The 12,294-nt window shown below is 37.6% G+C and overlaps 1 protein-coding gene across 1 annotated transcript in view; it reads right to left on the reverse strand.

The window, feature by feature from the left end:
- Positions 1 to 12,294, reverse strand: part of kl-2 (dynein heavy chain 2, axonemal kl-2) — a 1,019,064-nt gene that overhangs the window by 904,457 nt on the left and 102,313 nt on the right. Inside the window, exon 7 of the mRNA XM_069137782.1 lies at positions 1,780 to 2,299. Coding sequence (XP_068993883.1) covers positions 1,780 to 2,299 — 520 coding nt within the window. The remainder of the gene's footprint in view (positions 1 to 1,779; positions 2,300 to 12,294) is intronic.

Consider the following 12,294-nt stretch of genomic DNA (forward strand, 5'->3'; position numbering starts at 1 on the left):
AAATAAGAGGAATTGAAGCAAAATAGTGCGATTCTAATGGGAATTCGGCTGCACGTGTATAAGGGTAGTTCACCCCCTGAGTGACGTTATTTCGAAAAACGCTAAAACACGTATCCCCTACGTTTTTCTGCTGTTTCAAATGCAATCAATTTCATTGAAATCCAAATATTAGTTTTTTAGTTATTAAATTTTTTTTACTTTCAACCCCTGTAATTTTCGACTATTCAGCCCCGTCGTAACCGACCATAATGCATTTTTTATTATTCGTCATAGGAATTATTCTTCAATTGGTTTCATTCAAATATCTCAACATATCCTCAAATGGTCGAAATCGGGGTGGGACACCTCAGGCAGTTTCCTTGTCAGAAACATTCCGTTGATGGGGGGGGGGGAGGGGTAAGGTTTGCACTTTTGAAAAATCGAATTTTTTGTTTTTGTATTCCCAAGATTTTAAGTCGATCTGAGCAAAACTCTTGAAGTTACTGTCTAGTTAGTCTCCTGCCCTTTAACACTATAGCTCTGACAGCAGGTATACAGCTTATTCACTTCTATCGTTCTGGTCCATTATCCTGTTTCGAGAATATTTTATTTAGTAAAGACAGGTAAGTAAAGCCATAAAGACATATTTTGTATTTGTATGTATACTATACACTGTACAATATTTTAAAACGAGAGACGAGCGTCAGTTTGTCGTTGTACGTTCGATCGTGCGCTTGTGATTTTTTCTCAAAACTACTTTTTCAAAGACCGTGTTCACTGCCATTTAAAAACTACTTAACCGATTTATTTCAAACTTGGTACACATTTTCTACATATAAAGTATCTCCCCCCAACGTTTAGTTAAAATTTTTTTTTTTACATCAAGGGTGTTTCCCACCCACAAAATCGCGGAATTTTTCGTGGCAAATAGCAGTTTACACTTTAGATGGCCACCAAAAATTTTGAAATGAAAAAAAAAATAATCAAAGAACGTTGGGGGGAGGATTTGATGATACTTTGACTAAATTTTAATGGTTTTTGATATCAGATAATTTCCGACCGAGATATAGTGAACACCGCAAATTGTTTTTTTTCTGACACGTTCTGGGGCAAGCTCTGTCACCGGCTTCTTTTCAATATTTCCGCATGAAAAAATTACAGGATATTGTTAAAAGTATACTTAATAATGTACAAAAGGTTTGACTGAATTTGCTCAATCCACACTTTAAAAAAAATTCACAAAAGAGTGTTTTTTTTTTTTTTACGCTGAAAACCTTACCCCCCCCTTTAATTTTATAATCGATAAATACTCATAATGACCAACTTATGCGTTCTAGATTACAATAAAACCTGAGACTTATAATTGTACAGGTGTTTCTTGGCAAGCAAATAAAAGTTATTCTCATCTCTCCACATCTACTTGTTATCATCGAGAACGAGTTATTCAGTATAATTGGCTAATAAAACAAGCTTATTGAAGCTAGGCGATATTCGATCGTGATTGATGTATGGAACGTCTCTATCATCAACGATTACCATCTAGTCATGGATTAAATCAGCTAGATTTCAACCAATAATAATCAATGCAGAACTACAATAACTATATGTTTAATTTTGCGTTTACATAAAACGCATCATGTGATTATAATCTAACATCAATTAGCACAGTTTGCTTCTTTAATCAACCAATTATGCGTAAAGTATTTTCTCTAGACCCTTGTACGTGGATTTCCTGCTGTAAGTTAAAATCATGGATAAGAGTAATTAAATAAATAAGGACAGTATGAATACACTACTGACCTTCTATGATTTTGTTGTAGGCCAGGATAACTGATAGCACACTCTCATACACGAATTTCAGTGTAGGCCACTTGTCAAATATTATTTGTATAGATATCGGAATTTTAAACCTCCACATCATCCAGTATTTTGCTTCATGGCAGGTATTCATAATCATTGGATCTATGTTGCACTCTAATAAACCTGTCTTGTTTCTACTTGGCCTCATTAAATATATATCTAATCGTTTGTGCACATCTTCCCCAACATCGTCAATCCATTTGTAAAATAAATCAGTGACTGTATCTTGGATTGAATGGACTAATTTCTCATACTGCTCATTCACTTCGTTGCTCATACTGCAATAACTCAACCATTCGGCATCATCGAAAAATTTCTTCATATTTTCCAATCTGGCAACTCTAAGCCGCATGCTCAGTGCTCTACCAGCAAAGTATGGTGTCAAGGAGGGATATTCTTCTTTTTCTTCAAGAATTTCTTGTTTGGTGTCCTGAATTTCGTCGGCAAACATCTTCCATACCTGCCCACATATGAATTTAGTGACAAATAAATGTATATATTTGAGTTTGTAAGAGCTGCAAATTGATTTTTACTGTGTGAAAGGCTGGTCGATTTGAACTACGTAATCTGCGAATGTTTTAATAAGTTTCAAAGACACCAGATACCAATTTAATTCCGAAAAAATTAACATCAGTATTGGAATTTTTCGAAAATTTCTAAACTTTTGTGGCATACATTTTATAGATATCCCGTTGCGGATACATTCAATAAGCAAACACTGACAATTAAAAAAACAGAGGTATAGCTGGGTAAGCATGTGAAAGGTACCCTTATTCATAGCCGATTATGCAGAAGAGTAATTCATGCCACATGCCTTCGATAATCGTTTCGATTAATCGTTGTAGAATATAAATTAAAATAATTGTGTATTAATTTCACAAGCGTTAGAAACGGGTTATATCAGCAAGAGTGTGGTCAATGGCACAAGGCATAGGGAAGAGCTGTAATCACACGAGTCATATATCGCCTATTTGCACGTGTTGTACATAATATTTCTCATTACATTAACATTGAAAATCATCTTTCGCATACCATTTATAAATGCTGGAAGTAACCAATCTTAAAATCATGTAACAATATTATTACCACGCTGCTAGCGATCCGAGAAGGTGGTAGGCATTCTCACCTGTTATTCTTGCTCCACGACTGATGTGAAAAAAACCTTGCAGGCGTTGGCAAAAGACCACCCAGCGCCTGCAAATGGTATGTAAAAGAGAACACTCCAATAAACAAGTATAGAAAAAAATGCAGATTGAAAATACGTATCCCTTGTGTAACGGAGCTGCACATCTACTTCCGCTCGTGCGGCCATGGCACTTATTGTGTGCGTACTACCACTTTAAGCTCTCACATCTGAAAACACCAGGCTGCAACAACTGTGAAAATAATTTCTATTTTCAAAGCCTGTGGAACATATGTTGAATGTCCTATTTTCGGACAGTGCAATAACATAACATTGGTGCATGCACATAATCAAAATGCTACATCTTATACACCAGAGCTTTTTCGGCGCATGGGCACGGTTAAATACCTTAATTGCACGGACTCTATTATTGAGTGTGAGTTGTCAAACTTTGAGTTCGACGTGCCGTCATTGGCACCTTGAGCGCTCCACAGAGAAAATTTTCGTTCATATATGTGACAAACTCATTAGTAGTGGTTTCAATAAAATGGTTTCAATAAAAAAATGTCGGTTTGTTCTGATTCCAAAATCGTCTGCTGATGGGGCAAGGTGCCACATAAGCAGAGTTGGTCTTTCTGCAACTTCTTTGCGCCATCCCTTTTAAGGTTTTACTTTCGGCAATTGAGCGTTCACAGAAATGCGTTGACTGCGTGCTTCTTACGGTTAGGAAAGTTCGAGGAATATCGCAAAAATGGGCCATTCATAGCAAAGTCAACACTGACAGCACGTGGGATTAGAGTGTGATAGTTTACGCTCAATAACACAGTGCCTTTCATTGAGATATTTGAAAATGCACTTGCACCAAAGCAAGACTGCGTCTGTAGATTCAAACATTTCACTTGTGATATGTCAGCATCAGCTTACCACACTGTTCAAATGTGGGTTACTCCAGCCCTCTGACACTTCACCCGAGCTTGGGTCTACATAATGAGCCCCGACACTACGCGGCGTTAGTTGTAGTTTAGGCCGAAGAGAACTAACCTCATGTCCCAAACAATGAACCGCCATGAATAAAAATAATTCTTCTTCACGTCGTTGGCGCTGCACGCGGCCAAAGTTACTACTAGCGCCGCGTGTGATTAGAGTCATGATGTGGTAACAGCTAACGCAATCAAAGTACGTGAGTGTCAGAGGGCTGGGTTATTCTATGCATGCTCCACAGATTTCGAAAATCGAATTTTCCAGGTATCTGTTGCAAGATATACCATAGTGTAACACTACGATGATTTACGCGTCTTTTTCGTCGACGTTCCGTACCTAAAGTATTTATTGTTCATGTGACCGTACAAAAAAAAAAACAAAAACTTTGCACAGTACAAAGACTTACCGACCATAGTTTTGTCACCCACGACTTATATTGCAACCTTTCCACACAACACGTGACATCGGAACAATGTATCCGAAAAATTTTCCGAATATTCCGCTTGTGTGGCGTTACGTGAGGGTGAGTGTACTGAGCGGTGGTAGTTAATGATTGATGAATAATCAAAGATGCTCCCACGTAACGACAATGGATAAAAATTAAAACTGAGAAAGACTTACCTCTCGATAAGCCGGTAATGTGGGTACGTTGTTGCCTAGTCCTATACAGGTCTGCGAGGCTTGTTTAAATGGTTGAGGCTAATTTATAATAATGAAAATGGGAAAAGGTTGTCGTTCAAAATAAATGGTTTGAAATTATTTAACTGATAAAAGATGAAGTATATTCTGTAACAATGAATGACGGTAATCACATAGAACCCGAAGTAACAATTTATAAAGTGTTTGAGTTTATACAACAATCCACGCCGACGGACGAGTTTATATTCAAATGCAGAGAAGCTGCAAAATCACTAAATTTGACCGTTTGCGTATTTAAGTAAATCGTGTGTTATTCTATTCTAAATGATATTATTATTTGATGCCAAGAACATCTATCCTGAACGATACTTATAACTAGCTGGTCGTGATTATTCGATATTGTATCTCTCTTTTTAAATTATCTTGAATTAATTATAAAGTGGGGCCGAGCTGAAGATTGGAGAATAACTCTCTGAATTCCCAAGGAAATTGTCTATAGTTGGACACCAATTCTTGTTGCTGTTATTTCGAATTGTGTTCAAATCTTGGAAAAAATACGTTCAATCTCATTGGGGGTAGTGAAGCTAGCCACCAACTCTAGTCTTATTTTTAAATGGATATTGTAATAGTAAATTTTGATTAGAAAGGCGAAAACAAGAATTCGTTCGCTGTTGGAGATTAGCACTCGGATTGACTTATCTTCAGATGTGTTCTTGTGGTGTCGAGATCGAGAGCCGTCGGATCGTGTCGGTCTGCGTCAGTAGTATTCTGGAGCAGGGCCTCACCTCGAGTTCTTAAGGGTGGATGGATGATATTGGAAACGATGAACCCGGTCCCTCAGTTTTGATTATCAAAAGTTACTTTTCACAATAAATGTCCGAGTGTTTGACTCGCGGTTTTGATACGAAATGGTTTGTATTATTATTATTAAAATGATTATTTGACGGAAGTAATACAGTTCTTGATTATTAGAGTAAATGTTTAATATAACCAGATCCGGATTGAATCTGGGCTGAACTTGATTTAATTTGAGGTAAACGGAATGTCATAAAAATGTCTATTCTCGAAGACATAAGAAATAGTAAAGAACAGGAAAGAATTTGGAAGATAGGAGATAGTGAGTCTTTTCAAATCTCAAGATAATATGAATTCTCGAGTTGACGAATTAGCAAGAGATTTTAGGCCGGTCACAACTAAGATTTTCCGAACGCTACTATTACTCAAGAAGGGCTAATACGGATTGACGTCCACGCACCTCGCGACTTGACAGACGAAAGACGTGGTTGCTTGGGCCTGAGGGTATTGATAAAGAAAACTTAAAGGCATCTGCAATTGCAATAAGTTGCAGGGGTAATTAGCCAATGAAGTGCGAGGCCGACCTCCCGATGCCCAAATCTAGGTCAGCGTTAGTTCGCGTTTTCGATGGTGTTCCGACGATTCTCAATCTCGTCATTTACAAGTATAAGATGTTGACTAAAGGTATCTTAAGATAATTCTCACGCATTCATTCACACATCTTAACAGATAATCTATTTTAATTTGGTGTTTCCAAAGGTAGTGGTTTATCTTATTTATTGATGATAATTTTGACTTAAAAAGAGACATATTCCCGGGCTGAGCGCCGCTGTTACTAGCTCAGCAATTCTATAAGCGCAGTTCCTGGTATCAGCAAATAAGATACAATGTCAGCGGATGCCGAGGACTGTACGTGACCTTATTAGAATATGAGATTGTGATGAAATAATTGAACGAATTAAAGAAATGAAATGAAATGGAGTTTTGAAAAAGGGACGCCAAGGCGGTACGTCGGGGCGTAACAGTGGTCTTGTGATAAAATACTTGGGGTCAATATCTTTTATAAATCCAATACAGGTTTGTTATAAGCCACATATAGAGGACATAGAATAGATGTACAGTTCAGGTTGCTCGTTCCATATTGATAACACACAAAGTACGTTGATCCTACATAGGATTGGTGATTGTTCAAAACAAATGGTTGAAAATGAATGAATCTGGGAAAAGTTGATACAAAGTCTTTAAATGATTTGGTTATGAAAAAGGAATGATAATAAATGAATTTTAATCAAATAAAAGAATTACGATGATTCTGTGTGTAAATCTAAATGAAGATAGCATCGACAGCGAAGTATTATTCAAATACAGCTAACTGTAGAAAAGCCGTAATTGCACCGTTTACGCTCTTCAGTAAGTGTTGTTTAATCTTAATGATATTTGGTACAATGTATAATCACTACTAAAAACATTTATGCTAAACGATCATTAATTCTACTGTTGATTGGTTATTATAATATTCTATCTCTCTCTTTAGATTAACGTAGTTTCATATCAATATACAAATTGCAACTGCATTTAGTTGATCCGTGAAATTTGTATTATTTATTCCCGATTAATTATCTGTAGTTGGGCCTGGAGAATCACTTTCTGAATGTGAAACACATTGACGTCAACTCAATTAACAAAATCCCATGTATGTACTTCCATAGATCCAAATATCTTACAGGCAATGAAACCCGTGATGAATTGAAGATGAACAAAATTATGCTATGGATTAAGCTAAAACCTGGAAAATCCCTCTCGGAATACCCAAAGGATGCAGCTAGGCACTAATTCCACTATGTTATAACCAATTTTTGTGTTAGTTATATTTCGAATTTCTTAGAAAAGAATATGTTCTGTTGATCCATGGCTAGAGGAGCTTTCTACTACCTCTGATATTTGCTTGTAGCTTCAAAGTGCTTAGGAAACAATATATTTCACTTAACTGTGGGTAGAGAAGCTTGCCATCAATTCTAAATACGATATTCAAACGGTGAGTTTAACAAAATGGCAAGAATATCGGTTCACTTGGAGTTAAAAAGAACTGCTCGAATTGACTTATCTCTAAATCCGTAGATCGACGAGATGGAGAGCCATCAAGTCGTGTCGATTAGTGTTCGATGGAATTCTGGAGCACAGCCTCACCTTGAAATCCAAAGGGATGACGAATACGCAACGTTGATATGCTCAGCCATTTAGTCTTTGTGAATTTAGAATTTGGATATATCTGTTGCCGAAAAGTTATTGTTCAGAAATGTCTGTAAGTTCACTCACGATTAATTAAGGGGCTATACCAGTGTGACATTTTCAAAAAATCGTTTTATTTTTTTTCCTTTGTCGACAGTTTGTACTTTCAAGAATATCCTATAAAAATTTCAAGGCCGTATCTCTAATACTCCCCGGATGGCAACCTTCTAAAGAGTAACCGCACGTAGGTATAAAATGGCCCCATCTACCCTGACGTGTTGTTACCTGAATCTTTTGGCATCATGAACGGTACGTAATGAAGAGGAAGAGGAGGGTCCATAGTATGGGCCAGGTATAGCTGATTAGCAGTTTTTATGGTAAATATCATTTTACCTTGCAAAAATCGATAGTTAAATGTTTAAACACGTTTTTCTCGAAATGAGATTTTTCAAATTTGCTGACATTGTAACTCAAAGACCAATTATCCGGTTGATTTAAAATTCGAACTAAGTACTCTTGAATATATTTACTCTATAATGACCTAATATATTTTTTATTGGATGTAAATTGATGATTTGGTATTGAAAATAACGACCATTTTATAGGCAAGAAAACAGACTTTTTTTCACAACTACGCCATTTTGTTAGATTTCGATATTTTTCGAAAATCTTAACTCATTTCACAGGAAATGCCTTCAAGTTTAACGACATTTTTTTCTTTTTCGGTTTCAGCTACTCAATCGGCCGGAATCATGTTAGTAGTGGAGGAACGTTTTTTTGGTGCCTCCGAAGGTAGTGCATAAGTCTCGTGGATCTGAATATTTTTCGATGAAAAACTTATGTAATATAGGTGCAATTCCCTTGGGTTCAGTCTTACAATCTCGTTGCCTGGACCACCAAATTCTACTAGCAGCAAGTTTGATACGTTGATAACATTAATAGATGCCATTGGTCAACCTAACAATGAACTAAAGAAAGACAATGATACCTATTTCCAATGTTCGGGTCATTTAATCCAGTATGAGCAAGTTATCGCCTACATACCGACATGCAAAATATATGTAAGGAAGTTTACCTCCTTAAGAATGGGTTGAGTAAGGTAGTGGACCATCGAGACGAGTGAGGAAAAGAGAGAGAAGATAGAGGTTGCGAAATATATGAGGTGAAAATAATAAATAAATAGAATATTAAAAGAGCGAATGAAAGTGGTGCAGAATAAACATTAAATGTAGTTTCTTTGTTTATTTCAGGTTAGTAGATGGTTGTATATAGAAACTATGTAAGTTTGAATAAGTAAATAAAATATAAAACTTTGTTTATTTCAGAGAAACGGTTCATAGTTATGTTACACCCACCCATTGGACTACTTAATAAAGTAACCAAATATTACATATATAACACGTACATATTATCGCAAGATATGTGCATGTAGAAAGGATGTCCTCAATCTCGCATGCCACGTATGCAATCAATAAATTACAGTTTTGATCAAATGCTTATACAAAGAGTTTAAAGCCAGAGGAGCCTATCATTCATTGTTCATAAGGTTAATTTTCAAGATCTCACGATATTGAAGAATGAGCCTCATCGGCCTGGTGAGTTAGTCTACGCTAGTTCCGAACCCTTCACGTGCATTTTTGATTAATTACTGGGAAATATTTTACCATTGCGATATTAATTTACAACGTGTGATTAAGACATCTGTGCTTATTTTTTTTTCTTTTTTTGTAATTTTGGATTTGTAAAATTCAAAGTTGCGGATCCAATATGGTAGATGCAAATTCGAAAAATAGTTTGATTCTAACGAAAGTAAGTGCCTAGAAGTTTTTGAGGTCGCTGAATCTGAATCTGCAATCGGATTTGTAAAATTCGAAATGGCGTACCCAATGTGGTGATTGAAAAGTTTGAATTTGATCAAATCTGTACACAAAATTCTACCCAGGGTTTTATGGGGTCGCTGATTACGAATCTGGAATCAGATTTCGAAAATTCAAGATGGCGTACCCAATATGGCGGAACAAAACTTTTTTAACTGGATTCGATCAGATTTGAGCTTTTGTCCACCAAATGGATTCGCCATCTTGAATTTCAAAATCCTATTTCAGATTCGTAATCAGCGACCCTGAAAACCCGTGGGTAAAATTATTTGACCGGATGCGATCAAATTCGAACTTTTCGTCCGCCATATTGCATTCGCTATTCTGAATTTCCAATTTCTGATTTCAGATTCGTAATCAGCAGCCCCGAAAACCCCTCGGTAGCGTTTTTTGACTGGATTCGATCAAATTTGAACTTTTGGTCCGCCATATTGGATCTGCCTTCTTGAATTGTGAATATCTGATTTCAGATTCCTAATCAGCGACCCCAAAATTCCCTGGATAGAATTTTGTATACAGACTTGATAAAATTTTAACTTTTCATTTACCATATTGGATATGCCATTTCGAATTGTAAAAATCTGAGTTCGGGTTCGTAATCAGCGTCCAAAAATATCCCTTAAGTGTAATTTTAAGCAAATATCAACAATTCTCTAAATTGTTCGCCACCATCGTGAATCCGGCATTTTGAATTTTAAAAATCTGAGTTCGGATTCGAAGCGATCTAAAAAACCCCTGCATACCAATTTTCATCGAAAACCGTTTATCTCAAAAGTGTATGCCGCAAAGGGTTAAGCACGTAAAGTTGACTCAGTGAGAAATTCAAATCGCGACACCACCAGGACGGCAGGAGTCACACGAGGCAGTGACTGTACCGGCGCGAAGGATGGGAGGCCTGAGCTGATGCTGCGACGCAACAATTTTTGCCCGCAGGAGGTTAGACGTTAATACAGGATCGAACATAAAGCGAATGAAAGGATGACATGGGTCATAGAAATAAAATACCGAAGTCACACAGTAAAAGCTGTACAAGAGGTGACAATTGGAAAATGCGGGGTAGAGCGTTGTCGTTTTCGTCTTGCCGACGCGACAAAAAGAGAGAGTTAGAACAGAGATTAGGTGAGACTAACAATGAGGAACTTTTGAAAAAAAATTCAAGAATGAAAATTACGAAAGGCTCATCAATATGATCGTCAAGATCAAAGTAAATCAGCCACACGAAAACCCGAGGTATGATGAAATGTGAGACAAGCAGTCGTCAAAGAATAAGTAGGACAAAAGGACTCGGGTGTTCGAGTGGTCACAGGAAACTCAGTTATATTAAGGCTTTGCCTTACATCGACGTGTGAGACTCGTGCTACGTCGATCGGGCCAGGCGTGAGAATCACAAGTAAGAGCCGTGGTATTCATACGGGCGACCGATTTTGTTGTTGATCGTGAGCCCGTGCAATCGAAACTTAAATCATGGGCTAAAGGGTTGAACAGGAGGAAGAAAACTGTAAGCGGAATGACTAAGGATAGCAAAGAGACCACAAAAGAAAGGTACGGAAAAAAAATACTAAGGATTGAACGCGAAGGTTCAAGCAAACTAGAAAATATAATTGCCAGCGGTTGAAAAGTCGTCCTTTCTGTTGGTCGTCAAGACCAGGAGTGACGGAGTGCGGTCCAACGATGTAGATAGACGGAGAGCTAGCGACCAAATCGATCATGTGGCTTCAGCAGTAATAAAACTCCGTTAGATACTTATCTGATTAACCTTTCCGGATAATCTTCGTGCTGGCAGGCCGTGGGCGGTGGGTGCGGGTGTAGTGGAGTGGGGAAAAAAAATTAAAAAAATGTGGTCTCAGCGACTTTAATTTTTATCGCAAACAGTTACTCTGTTCTTCCAATGCACCCAAAAAATCAATCGGTTGGGGAGAAGGGGTTGACAGCGTTAAATATAATTAAGAAAATAATAATAATTTTAATGTGGGCTCCGCAGTATTGGGTTTTTTTCTGACGCGAGTTTAATTAATATGTAAACCCCAAAAAATAGCCATGCAAAAATATTTGTGGGAACGTATTGAAAAAAATTATTGAAATCGTTGGATTTCGTTAGAAAATGAGCTAAGGGGAATGCTGAAACGGACGTGGAGGGGATATCAGCCGGCGAGCGCGTCCGCACGCTCACGGCGCGTCGGTTGTGTTCAGGATATCGTTTACGCAAAGTCACAAGGAAACATAAAAACTTCAAAACATCTGACTCTCGGATTAGCTCTAAAAAGTCTAACGAGCAGTAGAAAGGTCATCGACATCGTGAACAAGTATGGACATTGCTGCAGCCATAATGTTGTCGAAGAGCTGGAAACGGAAATGACGTATGCGGCAACAGAAAGTTCACAGGTCTGTCCAGCAGGAATAAAGCTGGTTCCACATCTCAGCACAGGAGTTGCCTTCGATAATTTCGATCGATTTGCGGAAACAACGAACGGCAAAGATACGCTGCACGATACTGTTGGAATTATATTTCAATTTGAGGAGTCGACTGCCCAGGAATTGGAAGATTCATGTGCTACTTTGTCAACAGATGTGCAACCAGGAACATCTACATCACAGGATGACGAAGTTATTCAATACGCCACACCTGAAATTTCTGAAGAGAACAAACGTTCGAAGAAGCGAAGAACTTTTGAAGGTATCTCTGAAGATCTGCCGTCGTATACGAAAACGCCACGAATGACCTAGAACTTTTTGCCACCAGGTGACGAAAGAAGAATCTTTATTCCGAGCAATTTAACAGCAATTGCAAAACTCGATACAGTGCACATGATT

The sequence above is a fragment of the Neodiprion pinetum genome, chromosome 7 (genome assembly GCF_021155775.2).
Source record: "Neodiprion pinetum isolate iyNeoPine1 chromosome 7, iyNeoPine1.2, whole genome shotgun sequence".
In the NCBI taxonomy this organism is placed as follows: domain Eukaryota; kingdom Metazoa; phylum Arthropoda; class Insecta; order Hymenoptera; family Diprionidae; genus Neodiprion; species Neodiprion pinetum.